This window comes from Rhynchophorus ferrugineus, unplaced genomic scaffold (genome assembly GCF_030347505.1).
Source record: "Rhynchophorus ferrugineus isolate W39M unplaced genomic scaffold, kcgeb_rfMv2 rfM9, whole genome shotgun sequence".
NCBI lineage: Eukaryota > Metazoa > Arthropoda > Insecta > Coleoptera > Curculionidae > Rhynchophorus > Rhynchophorus ferrugineus.
Genome location: NW_027472588.1, coordinates 20,078,121 through 20,100,373, shown reverse-complemented (window position 1 = coordinate 20,100,373; position 22,253 = coordinate 20,078,121). Strand labels below are relative to the sequence as shown.

General features: G+C 31.2%; 2 protein-coding genes and 1 non-coding gene across 5 annotated transcripts; 1 reads left to right on the top strand and 2 right to left on the bottom strand.

The window, feature by feature from the left end:
- Positions 1-3,654: 3,654 nt before the first annotated feature.
- Positions 3,655-6,298, bottom strand: LOC143202022 (kinesin-like protein subito). Its single transcript, XM_076413291.1, has 8 exons — positions 6,007-6,298; positions 5,599-5,872; positions 5,319-5,547; positions 4,778-5,254; positions 4,592-4,715; positions 4,395-4,540; positions 4,161-4,338; positions 3,655-4,109 (listed from the first exon to the last, which is right to left on the bottom strand). The coding sequence occupies exons 1-8, from the start codon at positions 6,175-6,177 to the stop codon at positions 3,801-3,803; spliced, it is 1,908 nt and encodes a 635-aa protein (XP_076269406.1). The 5' UTR covers positions 6,178-6,298; the 3' UTR covers positions 3,655-3,800.
- Positions 6,299-9,322: 3,024 nt separating this feature from the next.
- Positions 9,323-9,395, bottom strand: TRNAM-CAU (transfer RNA methionine (anticodon CAU)). The gene has a single exon. It is a non-coding gene; the product is annotated as a tRNA-Met (tRNA).
- An 8,233-nt stretch (positions 9,396-17,628) lies between these two features.
- LOC143202343 (uncharacterized) lies at positions 17,629-18,739 on the top strand. Of its 3 annotated transcripts, none has more exons than XM_076413811.1 (3): positions 17,629-17,907; positions 17,985-18,070; positions 18,578-18,739. In XM_076413811.1, the coding sequence occupies exons 1-3, from the start codon at positions 17,751-17,753 to the stop codon at positions 18,623-18,625; spliced, it is 291 nt and encodes a 96-aa protein (XP_076269926.1). In that variant the 5' UTR covers positions 17,629-17,750; the 3' UTR covers positions 18,626-18,739. The 3 variants fall into 3 exon arrangements, with proteins under 3 accessions (XP_076269926.1, XP_076269927.1, XP_076269925.1); XM_076413812.1 differs by having other exon boundaries at positions 17,629-17,920; positions 18,578-18,617; XM_076413810.1 differs by lacking the exon at positions 18,578-18,739 and having other exon boundaries at positions 17,985-18,256.
- The last annotated feature ends 3,514 nt before the right edge of the window (positions 18,740-22,253 follow it).

The window sequence follows — 22,253 nt, the reverse complement described above, 5'->3', positions numbered from 1 at the left end:
GACAAGGTCTGGCACGACGGATTGTTCGCAAAGTGCGTGCGGCTAGGCCTCCCAGAAGACCTAACCGCTCTCATTAAGTCCTATCTCTCGGACAGATCTTTCCAGGTCAAGATCAGGGCATCACTTTCCAGTCGTAAACAAATCGATGCTGGCGTACCTCAAGGTTCCCCGCTGGCCCCAGCCTTATTTAATCTCTTTATTTCAGATATGCCGAGAAAAGAGCATATTGACGTCGCCTTTTACGCTGACGACACTGCTTTCTTCGCGACTGCCAGGTTCGAAGTTACAATTCATGAACGTTTACAGAAGCAGCTCGATCATGCGGTCAAGTGGTTCAAATTCTGGAGGTTGCAAATCAACCCCCTGAAAACCCAGGCCATCATTTTCCACAAGAAGCGTTACGCACTGCGCGTCTCGCAACTTAAGATCGACACTGCAATAATTCCATGGCTGGATAACGTCACGTACCTAGGTCTTCACTTCGACCGGCGGTTCGGTTGGCATTCCCAAATCCAGAAAGCAATCCAAAAAGGTTCGGGGATAGCAAACCTGCTATCTTCTCTGATCTGCCCTTCTAGCAGACTTCCCATCTCCATCAAATGCTTATTTTACAAGATGTTAATTCGGTCCGTACTCCTCTACGGATCTAATGTCTACTTCAAGTTTGTTACACCCAACCAGGTCAAACGGCTTCAAGTTTTCCAATATAAGCTCCTCAGGAGAATATTAAACGCTCCATGGTTTGTCAGAAATAATCAAATTCGTAGGGAAACTGACACTCCAGAAATCAAGCACTTCATATCTCAATCATTCCACAAACAACAACTCAGCTCAAGTTCTTCTGAAAACGCGCTTGTTCGCGAGCTGGTCGACATGCTGGGAGCTTAGCACCGCATCACCGCTAAACTCTCCCCCTTTTCCAGGCTGAAACGACCTCATCCGTCGCTACAGTCATAACTTTTGCCCCCATACAACAGTACCCAGTTGTGTGTTAACTCAGGTTCGCGAATTAATAGAATCGCCGGGCCCTCGTGCCCAATAACGGCTGCCCGATCAGCGGGTGCCATATCCCCAAATTTAATGCAGTAGCAGTAGTGATCCACAGGGGTCAACTGTGAGGCGGTTTCGGTTTAGTGTATTGGTAAGCCTAGAGGAAGTCCCACATAACCCGGTCCAAGTTGTCACTCCAGGGCAAGTCTCCGCGACCAGGTATGCGTCATGCATTCCACCGCCTGGTTTTTAGGCCAAAACAAAAAAAAATCTTTTTTTTAATATTTGTCGCATTTAAGCATTTAAGCCCATTTTGGTTTAGTTCTGCGATAATTTTTTCACTTTTGGCTGTTGATGGAAGCCCTCTTGCTATAACTTTGATGTCTCTGGTTTGTTTGTCTTCATAAAAGTGCCATTGCAGTTTTAGCAACTCTAAACAATCTATTATTTTTGTGAATGTTGTACGACATTCGGCGTTCAGTTTTATTTGTCCATTGTTTAGTACCGTTGCTTTGAATACTATGTAGTTGGACCTCAGTGTTTCGTATAGCAAGTCAAAGTCGGTAACATTACTTACGATAATTGGGGGTGTCCTGGGCATTCTAATTTGTTTATTTTATTCATTATTTTGTTTTATTTTTATTTGCTGTGGTGAAGATCCTGGAGAATTATTTACTTTTCTTTTTTTTATTTTTAACCGTTATCCAGCCTACTTCTTTCTGAAATTCTTCCTCATCTGTTTCGTATGTAACAATTGGACTGCTTTTGTTGGCTTGGTGGTTTATCGTTGTTTTGTCCTTGCCCTCAGAGCTTTGTTTATTTAGTTGTAGCTGGAGGGCTTTTATTTGTACATATTGATTAATGCAATTTCAAGACTCTCCTGTGCCGACTTTTCGTTCATCCACGCATTGTAGATTGCCTGTTCGTTCCGGGTTCTAGTTGTGTTCTCTAGATTTGAATCTTGAACTGTGACAAAACAAAATGTGATACGCCTGATGTCGTTATTTCCAATTTATCTGTTTTTTGTGCAGTGTCCTTCTCCATATTTTTTTACGTATTGTTGAAATAATACTGTTATTTTTATGTTCCAAATTATCCTACGCTGCATTTGTTGTCCAGCTGTTGAGTTTTCGACCCTTAAAGTTTTATGGCATTTTGCATTTATTTTTTACGGTACTAACCTTTTTTCCAATGGCACTTTCACTTTTTCACCAGTCTTTAAAATATTATTGTTAGGCTTTTTTTAACGCCGCATTTGTGACACAGATGTTGCACCTTTGTTTCGTTTCGCTGACCGTCTCTCCGAACACGTCTTTACTCTGAGAAAGTCAAACGTAGACTACCAAGTTCTTTAATAAGCTTCAAATTGATCCAAATATTGAATTATTATATGGCAATGAAAGTATTTACTCAAAATGCTCATCGTTAAAATATACGACTGTAAGTTTGTTTAAGGAATTTAGAGATTTTTTTAAATATTTTTATATCCACCATTTATAATACAATTTCTCCATATAATTGATAAAATTAAACTTCACCAAAAATACGTAAAAGTCGACCGTAGTATCCGATATTCTATAGAACCAGAGTCATCAGTACTTTGAAACACCTCAAAGAATAAAAGGCTTTTTCTATGTTAAAGGCTTTGTCGGTGTTAAAAAGATAACAAAACATCTTAAATAAGGAATACTTCTAAAAACCGACACAAATCCGACCCCGAATAAAAAAGCAATGGATTTTTAACAAAACAATATTGACAAATTGTGTAAATAAAAACTAATAAATAGTTTGTTTCATTTTTAATTAATGTTGGACATATAACATTAATTTTCAATAAAAGGCACTTTCAATAAAGTAATATAAAAATAGTCAAATTTGTTTAAATATGACTACTAATGAGATCAAATACATAGCAGGATATACGATGATATAATAAAAGTTGGGCATATTAAACCGTTTTGATTAGAGTGAATGCAATACAATTACGCGTACGAGTACAAGCTACGCGCAATCACAGGAAGGGTCAATTGTAGAGAATAGAAGATTGATAGATATTCTCCATCTAATTGCTTTTCCATCTTGCATGTTTTTGGAACTCAAACAATAACACATTATCAGGGATGGTAAAAAAAGCTTTAATTATATTTTCAGTTAACTACTGAAGAGTTATGAATTTTTAAAATGCCACACGATCGCCATTCTTAAAAGTTAATAATAGAAAAATTCGCCTCCACAATAACCAATTCTTTTTTTTTCGATAACAGACGCTTACTATTCGAACACATGAACTAGACTAGACCTTTGTAATAATCATTTGTGTTGCATGGTTAATTAGAATGTTTCTAATCCGTATATAATACCGATGAAAAAACTCTATAAACTATTTAGTATTACGATCGATCCAATTTGCTAATAATACTAACACATTAATATTAGTTGAAATTTAAAAAAATTAAAAACAAACAAAAAATACACTTTACTGTTTATTATATATATTAACAAATAATCTCGCCTCATAGTTACAAATAAGTATATACCTAGTTGTCAAGTTTAAAAATAATTCCTAATTCACGCACTAAGTAGTACCAATAAAAACAGAATAATGGTATAAATATAATTGCTTAAAAAATATTTATATGTTCATGTTTATTTCCAAAAGTATAAGTTTTTTGTTTACTACTTTGGATGCACAAACAGTGAACACTACCAAATCTTAGCAGTTAAATAAACGGAATAACATAGAATGTTATGCCTGCATAAAAAAAGAGGTAATATATCACAGATTTACAAACATATAAACAAAACTTTTATCAATTATAATTATTCTTATCATTATCATCATCAACACATATATCATCATCACCAACACCCATATCATTATCATCATCAACACCCATATCATTATTATGAATACTATTAACTACATCATCATCATCATCATCAATAACAATATCGCTATTATGAATACTATTATTAACATCATCACTAGAGTCACTACTATTTAAAACAGTAAGTTGGTTTATCTTTTGTAATTTCCTAATTTGCTTTGAAAGAGCTTCATTATCTCTTTTTAATGTGTCAATCTGTTCATCTTTGATGCTAATCATTTCTCTGTAGCCCTGAAATAAAACAATACATCAAATCTATGGCCATAGTTAATTTCTATTTACCTTAATCAAATGATCTCTCTCTTTATCTATATCTTCCTCATGTTGCAATCTCTCTTCAGATAATTGTAAGACTAAATTTGCTTTTTCATCTCTTAATACCCTATTTTCATCTTCAAATTCTGTCAATTTGTCTCTTAATTCTCTGATTGTATACCTCAAATCCATTATTTCATCTTCTCTATATTGGATAAAAAACATTTAGTCTCATTCACATTATATTAAACGAAAACTCACCTGCTAGCATTATCCAAGTCCAAAAATCGACTAGAATTTAATACTTTCACTGGTGTTTTATCTATAACAACTTCTTTAGCTATTGCAGAAAAATTTAAAGTATGCTGATTCTCAGCAAACATATTTTTTGATGGATTTATAGTTATCTACAAATATACATGATTAACATAAAACAATTTAATATTATTACTCATTACCATTAAATCTATATTTTCCTTTCCTAAAATTGCTTTCTGAAACAGATGTGTTAGTTTTGACTCTCTAAATGGTGGCATTATGTTTTGTTTTTTATCCTGACCATCTCTAACCATAGTTATACATCTATAACATAGAAAACAATATAGTCAATGATAATATAATTAATGATAGCAATTAAAACATACCTTCCTAAAACCAGCAATGAATTATTAATGCTGTTTGATTCTCTTAATCTATCACCAACATTTAGAGTTTTCTTTAGGCGCTCAGAGCCAGCTAAATCACAAAAGTTGAAACTAGATATAAGCAAATTTTCACTGTTATATCCTTGTACAAGTTTAATAGTAAAAATACAATGAGATCGACTAGACTGCAAATTTATAGCTGTTGAGGCTTTATTTCTGTTTTGTAAACCATACTGTAAAATCCCATATGCTTCCAAGCCAGATCTAACATTAACATATTTCAAATCTTTGATATATATGTTGTCCTGTAATCCTCCTATTTTTAATTTGGGTCTGCATTGACCCTTTAATAGTGGTTGAAGTAAATCATAAACCTGTTCATTATATATTTCACATAAAGATATCCATAGACTTATAATAGGAGTAATATTTTCAACAACCGCAACTGGGTCCATACTTAATCTTTCTTGCATAGCACTAAAACATAATACATTATTACAATTAAATTAGTTTTACAATGCATTACAATATTTTTTTTTACTTAAAAGCTCTAGCGTGATCCTTGCAGTTAGGTAAATCTTTTAATATATTGAAAGTTTCTCTCTTCTCTGCAATTTTTTGATTATCATCAAGAATAACTGCTTGACCATTAGGCAAAGGCTTAGCTTGTGGATATTCTTTTAATATGGGTAAAGAATGAAATAAATACTTAATTGCTCTTGGAATTATACCAGGATCAACCGGTGTTCCAATTAATGTGAAAGTCTTCCCTGAAAAAAAAAATCATACAAAAGAAATAAATAGAATTATTACTTATTTACCTGATCCTGAACTTCCATATGCCATTATTGTACTGTTTTCCCCATTAATGAATTTTAAAACTTTCTCCTTTACTGTAACATCAAATATAAATCTTTGGGTCCTTTCTGGGCCAAATATTGTACTAAATTTATACTTTTCTTCAGTTTGTGCCGCAATTTTATTATTAATGCTTGAGTCAGAAAGGTCACAAATAAAAGTGTCATCTTCTATTTTATAGATACTGCTAATTTCTACACCCCCTTTTATACGTAAATAAACTCCTAAATGTTTTTCCTGCAAAATACAAAACATTTCTATTTTATTTCGCAAGTAATTCCAAAATTATATTCTAATTCCAATATTATTAGGGTATAAAAGTAACAAACACGTTTTTCTCAATTTCCGATAGCATTGAATATAAATAATACCTCTTCCTTCAACACCGTTGACTGTACAGAACTTTCATCACTAGAAAAATTTAAGTTTACTCTAACTTTATTTAAACCATATTTATTCCAAGTTAAAATACTTGGATCCCTAGATTGCAAGTATGAAATTTTCTGATGCGGCATATAAAGGTCTTCGTCGATATTACTCATAATGCAATTTCTAAATAGGAATCCAATTAATGTGATATAAGGTAGCGGAGAAAAAAATAGATAAACTACACACCGTTGCAATAAATATAACTGACGAACGCTTTCGAATTTTCAAACAAGTGTCAGCTGTCAGATACGGCACTCTCATAAAATTTTAAATATAAAAGGTATTCTGTAGCCTACATTTAATAAATGAACAATTTTTTTCAAATTTCGATATCTCAAAAATATTAAAATTGATATTTTAATTTGAAGCTCAAGTTAAGATACTCTCTTTTAAATCTATCGATATTTTTTTGAAAAAATATGTGGAAAAATATCAGCCAAAAAAATAGGCATATTTTTTCGGCATCACTAATCTAACCTAATCTATCTGTTGGTATCAAAAAAATTAGTAACTTTAATGTGATTTCCAACAAATTTTAAAACCAAAACAAGTTAACTCAATAGTTAATATAATTTTCCTGATATAATAAATTAAATATTAAGTATGTTAAATTTTTATTTTACATGTCATTTATTTTTGGCGTGAATAGGTAACAAAACAGAAACCCATTTTTACATGATTTTTCTTGTTCTTATATTTTGCTATAATAATTCTTCCTCTAATCTTTTCTGTAATGATTGTTAAATATAACAAGTATTTAAATCTTTGCAGGATCTAATGAAGAATTAAAATACTGAAGAAATAGAAAGGAGACATCTGTGTTTAAAGAAGAAATAATTGATAAATTGTGTGAATTAGGTATCTAAATAAGGAATATAACAGAATCCAGAAAACCCTTCAGGGATGCTATATAGTTCTAAAGTGAGGAGAAAATTGATTATTGAGGAATTGAATATGAATATCATTATTCCCTGATATATAGAGCATTCGTTTTTTGTTGTCAATTCTGTTGTCCTTCTGTAGTCATTTGTGATTTCTGTACAGCACTATCAACATATTCATGGGTTATTAATCGTTCCTCATTTTGTGAACGAGATTGTTAAGACGGCCGTGGATTGCTGAATCAATGACAATAGGACACCACGCATTACAATAGACTTGTAGCATTTACTTCCTCGAAAGACCATTTCTTATAAGATCGAGATATTATTAGTCTTAGGAGTACCTACAAATCACATGTGACATTTTTAAAAAGATATTTTAAACTAATGAATCCTAAAAGCTTTTCACACTGCATTAGCTTAAGAAAATTTGTAATTATTTTGGGTTAATTACCTATTTTTGAAGGATTAAAATGATATGGTAATTTGATGTTGATGTTGGGAAAGGGTATCAATGTGGTAAGAGCTAAATTTTAGGGTTCGCACTTCAGTTTAAAAAGAAATGTTAATGCCCTAATTAAGTGGTTTCTGTCAGATTTTAATGCCATATCCGGAATCACAATAACGACGATTTAAGGTTAAAGTTTTCTTTTATTTCTTTGTTGAAATTTGGTAGCGACTCTAAAACATTATTGGATTTTCAAGATAATTTGATTAGAATTTCCTATACCATGCCGCAGTGTGGTGTTATTTTTGGTGTGAATTCATAGTAAAACGGTACCGAAAGTAAGAGAGTGCTTTCAAAATAAAAGAACCAGAAGTTATATTGGTGTTAATTAAACAAAATGCTTCAATGGCGTGAAGTTAAAATGACCAGTGACAACATTACCGACTTTTCTTCCATTAATAAGAGATTGTTGGCTAGGAAATGTGATGGAAAAGGATGACTGCGTCTGTTACTTGCTATTCTATTAACGTTGGTGAATGTCTATAGCAACATTTTAGTCCACTATATGCGCATCAAGACATTATAAACATAAAGTTTCCACTTCGATTCCGATGTGGATAGCTCTCCTTTCTTATTTTTTTCTTTAACAAGCAATGAAAGTTCAATATTAAAACGCTTCAAAATGGAATTTTCAGTCAATTCATGCGGTAACAATTTTTCCTCTTTTTAATCTTTCGTCCGAAATAACTTTTCTTCGCCCATTAACTGCTAAGCTGTTTAAAAATTCTTTGAGAGCTTTTAGCCTAAATATCAGATTTATTGTCTTTTTTGATTCTCCATACTATTTTTGCCATTGACGCAAAAATCATCACTTTTAAAAGATTGAGACAAAAACTAACAATTGGGATATGAAGGAGGTGTATTACCATAAGTTTCTAAAAGTGTTTTCAAATAAAAGAACAAAACTAATTAATATTGAAAATGGTATTTTAAAGCGTCCCATCATTAGCGTGTATACTGAATAATCCAATAATACTAGACGATAGACTAGTATTTTATATACAGAAATGACAAAACCATCGAATATAACAATTCAATGGAGTTGTTTAACTTCTTGGTACAATGCCCATTTTTGCCAATAGATATCCCCAATCAAAGTATATGTATAGCTTATTAAAACACTCGTATTGTATAGTTAGATTAACGTTGTTCCGGATATGATAAGGCGATGAAAACAAGAGAAAAGAAAGGGGCGTCTAGTTTATTAGTTATTTTAATATTATTTGGTTTTCCGTTTATCGAGTTTTTACCTTTACAGATAATAATTAAATTATAAGTAAACACATTATGCAGTGAAGCGTCACACGTTATGTAATATTAGGCAGCATGACATGATAGCTCTGGCTTTTACCACCGACCTAATCGAACTTATTATATTTAAAATTAAATATGTTTATAAAATGTTAAATAACTGAGACAATATATAAACTTAAAGTAATAGACGATAAATTTAGTTAAATTTGAATTTGAGGTTCAAGTGAGATTTAGATTAATTTGTGAATTCGAGAATATATATTATACTCTTTATATATTACTTTCTTCTCCAGAATTAGACTCTTGTATCTGGATGTCCCGCCGAACTGAAGCTCCAGCGAAAGACATGGTTCTGGTATTTTATGGCCTACTACCGATTGGTACCAATCTTCGCTCATTGCAAACCGTAGTTCTCTGTGTGGGTGTATATGTGGAGATCTAAAAAGTTGTAGCGTTCGCTTCATATGCAAACATCTGTATGATGTTTGTGAGAAAACTTATATGTCGTTGCTAATTAGTATGTCAGAGCTCTTGCTAACTACCGATACTTTTATAAAATTACTTAAGTCTGGTGTTCATAAGGTAAAAGAAAGAAAGTAATAGGAAAAAGAGTAATGCCCCGGGTGAGGATCGAACTCACGACCTTAAGATTATGAGACTTACGCGCTGCCTACTGCGCTACCGAGGCTCATGGGCACGTAGAGTAAAAAGTAAAAAGTATCGAAAAAATACTAATATATCAACAAAAATATTAACAAAAAGTTACTTGTAACGCGAATATTTTTTTATTTTCTTTTTGTATCAGGATGACAGATAGTCCAATTCGATAAGTTTCCATGTCTTTTCGTAAAATAGTTTTAAGAGAGTAAAGGACTAAATTTATGTTCCACGTAATACAGCTTAATATAATAAATTCTAGACACAAACAAGTAAAATAGGTATTAGAACAGTTTTACATCTCATCAATATCTAACTAGTTTCAGAATGGATTTAAAAGGTATCAGTTGTTGTCAACATCTTCAGAATATGAAAGTGGTGTATGAAAAATGATTTTCATTGAACATATAAAAGTTTTATAAACCATCCTCTGAAATCTTGTTAATGCTTCCCTTCCTATTTTAATATCGCTTACTATTTTTGAAATATTCACATATCTTACTACAGATAAAAAACATACAAAAGAATTTATTCCTAAAATATGTTTCTGGTGTTCGGTGAGTACATGTCTACGAAATTTTAGTATCTAACATCATATTAATATTTATATAAACCGACATGGCTAACATAAATTAATAAAGGTAATAACTGAGCTTTTTTAAACCGCTTTTTTCTAGATTATATTTAGTCTTCTGGCCGCCGTACATTCCAATGAGACCTTTGCAAAAATATGTTGAACATTTTATTTAAGGAAAATTACAATGTAACAAAAAATGGGCAGATATTTTTGTATTAGTTTATTTTATTACTTTTTAGGCTAATATATTGGTTCATGCAACAGGTAATTTATTATATATATATATATATATATATATATATATATATATATATATATATAAAGCGGTACGACATACTGTATGGTTGACATAATCTAATAGACATATTAGAACGAATTATGCTTATGGAGTCGAAACCAGAAAGAAAATATATTCGATCAAAATATAGGATAAAACTTTGAATATCGCGAAGAGTTCAGCGGTTAATACTGAACTCTGTTCAGGGAGCTTGAAACGGAATGGTCGGTTGTCCATCACAAATGCACTACCAAGCCCGCTGCGAGATTTGGACCTATCGGTATATATGTGCTTGCGGCCAGGGTAAGAGTGGAGAAGTTTACAGAACTTGGGTCGAATAAGGTAAGAGTATTGTTCTCTTGTTTAAAATTAATGAGTTTTGGTAATTTCTTCCCCCCTATCACCAAGTGAAATTTGAGTAGAAAAATAGGACTGTAGCAGGAAAAAGATCGATATATGTATCGATCGAATTTTGTTTTGAGGTTTCTACAACCCCCTCCCATTAAGTGAATTTAGCATAGTTTGATGCAGATATTTTATGGTTGTCGAAGTGATCCTTAGTTCATTACATTGGTCCGTAGCTCAATTAATATTCGGCAGATGCCTATTTTGTCATGGCTTAGGATGGTCGCCATCTTTAGATTTCATAGCGACATCTTTTGATATATATTGATATATTTGTGCCGATTTGGGAATTCAGATCAATTAGCATTACTATTTGATTTAAACCGGAGGAACTTTTTCTTTTGGTTTTTCCTTTTAAAGTCATAAGTCACCACTTAGATTGCGTGTAAGCAGGGATCGTTTGAATGATGTTATAAACCATACAAAATATAATATTTCGCACAGCATATTTTATTCTATTTGAAGATCTACCCGTTTTTATTGAAAAATACTATGTTTTATAAACATTTTTACATATATTTACTGCCAAAAATATGGACGTATTATTTACATTATTTATATTACGGCAATTTTATTTTATATGAAAATTTCATTAATATTCTTATCTTACATATTTTTAAAATATCGATGTTATATTGTCAATTGGTAGTATTGTATATATAATAACAATTTTCTCAAATGCTTATTTAATGCGCCCATTCAGCTCTACTACACTATTGCTATTTAATGACTGACAAACAAACAATATCAGTTTGATGCTAAATAAATAATAATACGGTATTATCGAAACAATTTGGTAACAAAACTTAGAAAATTACTTAGGAATTAATGAATAAAACATTTAATTATATTTTTGCGACCTTTTGTTTTTAACTAAGCATCTATTATATAACATCTATATTTATAAATAGATTTAGAAAAGGCAACCTTTTATTATGCTATCATTATTCAAATCAGATCGGATTGGGGTGAAATTTTCATACAAACAGTGTTTTTTTTAATATTTTAGTTTCCTTTTACCAACTAGGAGTTTATCTGGAATGGATTTACAGTTTAACGTGGGCTCTGAAGCACGGTCCTCAGCATTAAGCCTACCCATTGGCCATTAATCAACTTAGAGACCACCGCAGAAGACATCCGCTCTTACCCAGCCTTCCTACTGGCGTGACTGGGATAGTTATTTCCTGTCGGGTTTTACACTCTTGCCTAAGACAATCACAAATATTAAACAATCACAAACATAACCCCAGCAGAATTCGAACCCGCGACTATCGCAACAGTAGGTGAACCATACTGTCACCTTTACCACTGCGACAACCAAGCCGGCTGTTTCATTTTTGTGTATAACTTTTATTTCTGACAAATATTTCATGTCGATTTTTTCGTATCAAAATTGAACAACATATAATTTTTTTGTCTACTAACATAAGATGTTGTTAATGTGGTTGCTGGGTTGTTTTTATCAATTGTTTTTGTTTAACTTACTTTATTTTCTAATTTATGATTGTTAATCGACAAAACTTACATTAATTATTTTGAAAGGAAGGACTGAATAGGGTCAAGAAATGTTTCTATAGTCCGTCCAAAATAACAGAGAACTCACGTCTTTAAAATATATGACGTCATAACGTCGTAATTTTGACTCTTAATTTATTTTGGCTTTGGAATGTAATAAAATTCTGATATAAATATAAAACATTACAGTATATTCAATGCATATATTATCGAACGACTTAAACTACTGTTAATTAAACAGTCATAATAGTTTTTGGTATAAAGTTGTTTAATTATATTTACTTTAAAATATTTTCCACGTCACCTATGAAGTAGAGTTCTAGGTGCCTTTAGATGTACTGGTATACTCCCTGGTCAATTTCTTATGCTGTGTGTCTGATGGACTTTGCCCAAACAGAAGTCATTCTTTGTCACCCCCTCAATTCAATATGATTAAATGAATTAAACGAATGAAACATTGAAAATATTTATTCTAAAAGGAAATCCAGAGACAACTTATACAGTAAAGTTTTATCTTATTGGCGCATTCCTTATAGAATATAATTTTATACTATTTATAACACTCAAACTATGTAATCATCAATCAATTAATGATTAAAGAAGAAATTCATATAAACATTTTGTATGTATATATAATAGATACTTAGTTAAAAACAAAAGGTCGCAGAAATATAATTAAATGTTTTATTCATTAATTTCTAAGTAATTTTCTAAGTTTTGATACCAAATTATTTCGATAATACCGTATTTTTATTTATTTAGCATCAAACTGATATTGTTTGTTTGTCGGTCATTAAAAAGCAATAGTGAAGTAAAGTTGAATGGGCGTATTAAATGAGCATTTGAGAAAATTGTTATTATATATACAATAATACCAATTGACAATATAACACCGATATTTTAAAAATATATAATATAAGAATATTAATGAAATTTCCATATAAAATAAAATTGCCGTATTGTAAATAATGTAAATAATACGTCCATATTTTTGGCAGTAAATATATGTAAAAATGTTTATAAAACATAGTATTTTTCAATAAAAACGGGTAGATCTTCAAATATAATAAAATATGTTGTGCGAAATATTATATTTTGTATGGATTATAATATCATTCAAACGATCTAAGTGGTGCAATTTTCAATAACAGTTCTGCATAAATCTAGCTTATTTCCAGTTCATACAGATCGGTTTAGGGATTTATGAGTGAAAAAAACCAAAAGAAAAAGTTCCTCCGGTTTAAATCAAATAGTAATGCTAATTGATCTGAATTCCCAAATCGGCACAAATATATCAATATAAATCAAAAGATGTGGCTTATGAAATCTAAAGATGGCGACCATCATAAGCCATGACAAAATAGGCATCTGCCGAATATTAATTGAGCTACGGACCAATGTAATGAACTAAGGATCACTTCGACAACCATAAAATATCTGCATCAAACTACGCTAAATTCACTTAATGGGAGAGGGTTGTAGAAACCTCAAAACAAAATTCGATCGATACATATATCGATCTTTTTCCTGCTACAGTCCTATTTTTTTACTCAAATTTCACTTGGTGATAGGGGGGAAGAAATTACCAAAAATCATTAATTTTATGCAAAAGAACAATATTCTTACCTTATTCGACCCAAGTTCTGTAAACTTCTCCACTCTTACCCTGGCCGCAAGTACATATATGCCGATAGGTCCAAATCTCGTAGCGGGCTTGGTAGTGCATTTGTGATGGTCAACCGAGCATTCCGTTTCAAGCTCCCTGAACAGAGTTCAGTATTAACCGCTAAAGTCTTCGCGATATTCAAAGCTTTATCCTATATTTTGATCGAACATATTTTCTTTCTGGTTTCGACTCCATAAGCATAATTCGTTCTAATATGTCTTCGATGAACTTTATCCAATTTAGTGTTTGAAAATAATTCAAGCCTTTCGGTAACGAGCTTCGTGCCCTAATAATCGTTTAAAATGGCATTAATTGAATTAGAAAATATATTTAAACGAACTTTTATACCAACTTCTATAATGATCTGATGCTCAGAACTCAGATCTTCAATCCGTATATCAAGATTGGTTCTAGTTTTGAATGGCCGTCAGCTGAAGACATTGCATTAAATATCTTTGGAATTTGTTTTTGTAATGTGATTGTGCTTCGGAACTTGCGAAAATGTAGAAACAACGTTACAAAATCGATTGAAAATGTTCCGTTACATTTGTGGTTGTTACATGCTCGGTAAATTGTAGAAAAATTATGATAAAGGTACTCAAAATATTTGCAGTACTTTATTTTAATTTTTTTGAGTTTTGCTGTTGCAAACTATAACAAACTATGAGTCCCGAAATTGTTTTGTAATCCTTATAATATAAAGCTGTAATAAGTGTCACTTGATGAACATACTTTTCATTTTCTATGCCAACATTATGAAGAGAACAGAAAAATAATGCTATTCTGGTCGCTAAATGTCGTCGGTATAAATGGTAAAAAATAGCACAGTATAATTATTCTGATCAGTGTCAAAGACAATTCCACATACGGACAGTAACAGCCAATTTGTCAAGGTACAAATGCAAAAATGTTTTAAGAAGCCCGTGTTCATTACTGGCGAGCAATGCAAACCATTGAGTTATGGAAGAAAAGCATTTATTTCGATCAATAAACTGAGTGATTCGATTCGCGACTTGAGTTTATCGAAACAAAAGGCAAAGTTACCTGCACCACAGTTGCAAGAATAAAAACATCTTAATCCTAAAATACAAGTCACTATTTAGAGAAATAGATATCAAGCGATTTTATCATTCAAAAAAGAAAATGACATGTGTTTCTGCAAATATACCAAAGGTTTATTGGATGTGATGATTACACCATACTATCAAAATGAACGATGTTTGTTCATAAATGATTTTAAATATACTTTGAAGGCCGCCTCTTCATATTAAACTTTACCTTACAAAGAACTTTGCCAAAGCGCTCAATTATTTCCTGTATTTAATCAAATTGTTTCCCGAACTGTCATATGCAAAACTCAAAGAATAAATATTTGTCTCATATTTGAAAACTACTGCTTGAAGCACAATTTACAAAATATTGTAACCCCTGATGAAGGGCATGGGCATCGATTCAAATTGTTGTTCGCAATATTCTCGGTAACCCCAAATCACCGGATTACATCTTCAGATGGATATTTTGTTTAAAATTTGAGCGACACCAGCCCCAAGCAAGAAAAGCGGCTACACCAAGGTATAGAGAAAATCGAAAGACGATAGCAAGGATTTTGCGCCAAAGGCATGATGAGCGATTACTGTTGGACTCTAAGACATGACACAGATCTCAAGCAGTAAAAAACTCAAGCGCGATTTCTGATTTATATTATTTAATTCAATAAATTGTCGTTAATGGTCAAAAATAGTAAAATAATGAATTTATTGAATATTTCTAAGACCAAAACCAATTTTAAAAAACGATCTAGTAATCTAGATTCAGCTCCCCCAATTTACCTTATATAATTATTGGTTGTTCAGGTATATATATCTTCTGTGTTAAGCTTCTGTTACCCAAATAGAGTGAGAATAAAGTAGCAGTTTGTGAATTTGTTCAAAATTTTTTGTTTTCGTTTCAATTACGATATATACGTCAAACTTTTCAATGTGACATTTAAATATTAATTATATTATATTTATAATTTCTATTTTAGATTGGAATGATAGGTATATTTCTATCCTTAGTTTTTATATATAGTGTTATTATGACTGTTTTGTAGAATATTGGTCAAGCATATAAAAATTAAGTAAGTTTAATATTTATCTTTAAACTTAAATTTCGTTGAATTAAAGTTGTATTTTACACGTTGAACTTAAATCTTTAAGATTTCGGAAATATGTGAAGCATTCTATGATCTTGATTGGTACACTTAGACAACGAAGAATAAAAATTCTTATATTTTATTGATAACCAGAATTAAAATGATAGAATCACTAGTAATTGGATGTAATGAACGAATGACTAGAAAATTTTTAATAAAAGTATATATGTTTAAATCTTTTTAGCAGACTATAACAGGAAAATATGTAGATTTTATATATTTTCTTCTTTAAATATTTCTATTATTTTTAATATGTAAAGTTAAGCTACGTTATCTTAACGTTTTGGTATCAAACTAATACAGCGGATGAGCTAAAGTTCTGAAAAATCCTCTCTTATTATAGAAATATTGCACTTTACCAGATATAATTAATTTAGTAAACAATGAAATTTATTAAGATATTACAATCAATATATTTTTGTTTTACTAACCCTATACGAACAATCTAATGCTATTTATAGTATTAATCTTAGCAAATATTTTTATGAATCAAGATAAAATTTAAAAATATTTTAATGATGTATCAAAACCTGAAAATTTAATATAAAATACCAACTAATAATAATTTAAGAAAACAATGTTTAAGAAAATAGTTCATATACAGATTGGAATGTCGAATATATTACTGAATAATTTTACGTAAGATAAGGTTGGATAAAAAGTTTTTTTTATAAAAAGTGACATATCTCTTGTAATACATATTCAGTGAAGACATTAACATATATAGCTCGAGAGATCCATAGAACATTCTACATTTAAAGGCAGCGTCACTCATTCAGAATATATAGCCCCTTAAATATGCTGTGTTTTACCTCCTATCTAATTCTAATGGTGATGATTACTTAAGTGATCGCCTGTGTCACGACATACTACGGTCGCCATGGCTAAACATCGGCCGTAAAATAAAATAATTTTCAAAAGAATGCGCCAAAATAGGGATGCAGAAAAAATATCGATATATCGATATTTTGAGCCGATATTTTTCGATATTTTTTCAAAATAAATTAAATATAATTTTTAACAAACCTTTAAAATCAGTCCTTCGGTCATCGGTTAAAGTCCATCAAAAATATCACTACTTTTTAAAATATTTAGAAAATATTTATATCTTTTTAGGCTAATATTTCACTATTTTTATTTTTTCTTAAAAATATCGATATATTTTGTAAAATATCGATATTTTTTATACTTGCAAATAATATATCGATTTTTTTCTCCGACATGTCAGTAGTTTTTTTATATATCGAAAACGATATATCGATATTTTTCAAAATATCAATATATCGAAATATCGATATTTTTTTTTAGATTTTTTAAAGAAATAGAGATTTAACTTTATAGGAAATTTTGGCTAAATGTTTCGCGACGTCCAACATGTAGATGTCGCTACCTTTAACATATTACTTGTTTTATTCGCTATGCTAATATCCGCAACGGGATCTGATTGATTCATTTCCTTCTACGGTTTGTTTATTTTGTACGCCATATTGAGTGTGCCCTATATAGAGAACAGTGTGGTTAGATTTTTATAACGTATATATTATTAAATAATTATAATATAAAATAATTATTATTTTATTTTATTAGTATATACAAGTTGGTGGTTGAAATGCATTCTCGTTCTAGGAAGTGTTGTGTGCCCGGATGCACCGATAATGAGGAAATGTATCATCGTTTTCCATTAAAAAGTATCCGGCGATCTTTAAGAAATGAGTAGAAAACATTAAAAATCCTAAACCGGTTGGGTTAAACATGAAACAGATTTATGATCGTTACCATGTCAGACATTTTTGTGATACATTAAACTTTCCTTTAAGTACTTATGAACAATTTAGTGATGGCGAAAATAATACCATGAGCCCAGAATATGTACAAATGGAAGTGGATCAAAATCAAAATGATATAGAAGGTAAATTGAAGGAGTCAGTCACATTTCTGTTCATAATTGTTACCATTAATTTCTAAACTCTCTTACTTTATTTGTAGTGCCTATTTCCATCGTTCTAGGCCTACAACCAGGGTTTTCAAAGCAAGTATCATCGACATTTGAACAAACTAACAAACTCCAGAAGGTAATGGTATTAGTTTATATTCATTCAATCAGTATCCCCCTTTCTGGTCATTCTTACCTTTAATTACTTAACTATAACTTCAGTCCAGATGTTACTATAAGAGCAAACAAAGATTTACGTTGTACCGTAGTATACATCTCAGGTTATTTAGTAAAACTTTTGAAAAAATAAATTAAGTGTAACATACAATTATGAATAAATTAGTAGACCCGCAAATTGAGACTTATTCTATAAAGGCAAGACAATATCACGTGCTCCAGACTCCAACAAAATTGTTTTAATATAGTAGGTCTTTGAGCTATGTTTAAAAAAAAAGTAAATTTAAAACCCATCAATTGTACATTCCATAATGATCTGTGGGATAAAATATTAAAAGTGCTAACAAGGTGTGCTATATACTTTTGAGTAAAACAGGTGAACAGAATATTAAGAGGGAAAGACTCAAAGTTTGCTTTCAGTATAAGAAAACAAAAAGACAGAACTCTGATAGACCCTATTAAATTGTAGGCACTAAACAAATATGAAAAAGAAAAAAGACGAAAGAGACAATTTTGATTTGCAAAGCAGCACAGTTTTTGCTTACGGTTTTATAAATATTTATATAATATTTATATTTTATAAATATATTTATTTTTATATTATATTTATTTTTAAATATTATATTTAATTGAATTTTATTTAATAAATTTAATTCAGAAAAAAATTGTTTTTTATTTAAATTTCATTGGTCAATTAAACATGACGTAAAGGTTGTCACGTGCCAAACATTACTAATGAGCTAATCAAATGTCTTCACAGTAAAATATTTTTCTTACAGGTGCCTATAATGGAGATTTAAATTGACCAATCAAATTACTTGAATGGCCCATTATGGTCTTACTATTATATGGTACTTGGGTCCTACATGAATTAACAATGAAACATTTCAGTTACGTTACATGACTCATTTTGAAAAACTACCTTATGACTACGTGTTTATTTTACCCTGAATACAAGTTATTTCTACAAAAAATAGATTTGGAAGAAAAATTGACAATTGACATAGTGTAACATCAAATACGCTTTAAAACCCTCAAAATATATGCACGACGTAATTGTTTTGGTAAAAACACCAGAGAAGTTATGTATTTTCGTTCCAAGACACGAATGAGCAGGTATAATTTGAACATGGCTAAGTTTTTTACCGCAATGTAATGTTTCTAGTGTATTTACCATTTTAATTACTTATAATATCTGAAATGTAATTAACATAACATCGAGGCCAATAATATTTGAGGATAGACCTCATTTGTTTTGTTTATGAGTCCCTAAAAGGTTTTGTTATATTCTTAATTGCCAAATAATACGGAATTTATATTTTATATAATGTGATGGCCTACTTGTACACTATAAAACAAGCTAAGGGTAAGAGATACATATTTGATTAAACAATGTGGTTTTATAAAACATTTTACCAGTGAATATATCCAAAGCCATACGGAAGATTTGAAAAGATAAGAGTTCAAAACGTATCACTTTAGATAAGCTAAAGCTCCTGCAACTTCGCCGATTCTGCTTAGTACTTTAACAGTTAATGTTTTTTCAGCTCTTTTCTACTGATCTCTAGTACTTGAATTTCTGCACTTATTCTAAATATTTGTCAGTTGTCTATAATTTAGTTTTTTCTTCATTAATTGAATCTTATTCACTAGTATGTTGAAAAGCAGTAAAACTATTTAAAAATTAATAAAAACGATAATTGAAAGCTACCCATATCTAATTCATTCTATACAGTTAATAAAATGGCGGAGTATTTGCGATTTAATATAACTCCCAACAAATTAACATTGACACATTGTCTGGTCTTAACTGTCGGACGAATAAACCAGTATTTTAAACAAATGGGGCCTTTATTTATAATTCCTAACATCAGAAGTGGGATTCTTATCCAATCAAGTATGTGTACTTAGAATAACAGTGAAAATTTGAAAAAAAAGAACAATTTGCTGATATTGCAGAGATGGAAAATAGCAGTGAGTTAAAAAGGGGCGACGCTATTGACATAAGCGTTGACAGCAATTGAAAATAGCAGCGAGATACAAGGAGGCCACCCTATTGACATAAGTGTTGACAGTGACAAAGTAGTCGATGAACCATCGGCTTCAAAAACGGTAAAATCCGACTGTGTAAAAACTTATCTTGTCATTTTATCAGGACAAGAGCTAGAAATAGTGTAAAAATGCAGTATGGCGTGGTAACCTTCCTCATATGATAATTCCAGTGCACAAGCTGTGACGTCAATCTTGCTGTCAGAATTTGATCCCTATAATAGCAACTGGGATTTTATTGAATGGTTTGGATATGCAATTAATATAAAGAACGAATTAGGGGTAAGTGATAGCATTATGATAGTTAAGGCTGGCGAATCACTTAAAGGCCGGGGGCATTGTTATTGTTGTGAATGGCGACCAATTAGACGAACAGGGGACGAATTTTCTAAAGATCTTATTATTACGTTTCCTGTCAAAGAATCTCCAAGTGAACTTGCATATAATGTAGCAACTCCACCGGAACTGACCATCTCTTAGTGACTACGGAATTCGAAATTTCCCTCCTCCTCCTCCTCCTGAATACGGTTTTAAGTATGCTTGAGTACGCATTATGTCATTTTGAAGCTGTAGCGGCAATACGACTTCGAAATCCTGGCAACGAGAAGGAAATTTTAAAAAAATTTAAGCGAGTTTATTAAGTCATTTAGAGGAACGTGTTTCGGCAGAAGGAGTGCACTCTAAATAAAAAGATAAAGTTCGAAAATATCAATATTTCCGATAATAAGAGCAGTGAATCTAACTGCAGTTTACCTGTCTGTACCAATTGCAATAATTAAGGACACAGAAAATAATTGAAAATAATATATATTCTAAAAATTGTAAAAATAAGTAAAATTCTATCTCTAAATTTTTTTTATTACTCTTCGTGCGTCCTATTAGGCAATAAGTATTTCTTATGTTTATATTATGTATACATGGCATGCAGAAAATCACTTCTCACATCACGTCCCATATTTAGTTGATTAGCGAGTACATTGGAATGCACTGGCACTCTTTCGAAGTACTTCACACAAACACGTTGAATTACACTCGTTATAGGTTCCAGATGAATTTCGCGTTGTATCACTTTATTTGAAATATAGTACGGAGCATCAACAATATATTAAATCTTCCTTTATTCTCTTCAGTCCTTTGCTGTTGCCAATTTCGTCGTAACTTTCTTTTTCTGCTATCTTTTTCTGTATTGTACATGATATATGTGTATTTTTTCTTGGAAATGTTTCACTGTTAGGAGTCGCGGAATATGCTGCCTCCTGTATATTTTTTGTAAGATTTATTGCTGCTATTTCTATCTCCATTTCAGTTTGTAACGGTAAGTTTAGAGAGATGTTTTGGTCTAAGTTTTCTCTAAATGAGGGTCAGTTAGTTCTATTATTGCACAGAGAAGGGAGTTTATCTTTGATGGTAATTTTTGAAGAAATTGTTACTATTATTAGTGAATGATCAGAAGACAGATCGAAACATGATTCTGCCTGACACTTTTTTGGATCAATATTTTTTGTTATGCAGAAATCAATTGTATCTGGTTTTATATTTGTCTGATGTTGGTTCACCAGTAAAGATATGTTGTAAGTTATCTGTCTTTGTTGCTTTTAGCAGTTCTCTACCTTTTAAGGATATTATTCTGGAAGCCCACATTAAATGTTTTGCATTATAATCTCCTCCGGCTATAAATCTATTATCTAGCGTACTGAAGAATTCTTGAAATTGTTCTGCCTTGTTATGTTTGGGTGGGCAATAAAACGCAGAAATTGTTAATGGTCCATGGACTTCCTCAATGGTTAGACTGGTGGCTTGCAGGTAGTCTTTGCGTAATTTTTCTTTTTCGAAATGCTTTATATCATCTCGAATTATTATGGCTGTACCTCCATGTTCTTTATCATCAGGGTGATTTGTATGATAAAGTTTATATTTAGGAATTTTCAAATAATGTTTGTCCGGAAAGTGTGTTTCGGAAACCATCATAACGTCAATATTTTGTTCAGTTACGAACATTTTTAGTTCCCTGGCGTGTTGCTGGAGCCCATTGGCATTCCAGATGGCGATTTTTGCAGCTATTTGTTGCTATTGATACCTTTTTTCCCTTAAAGCAG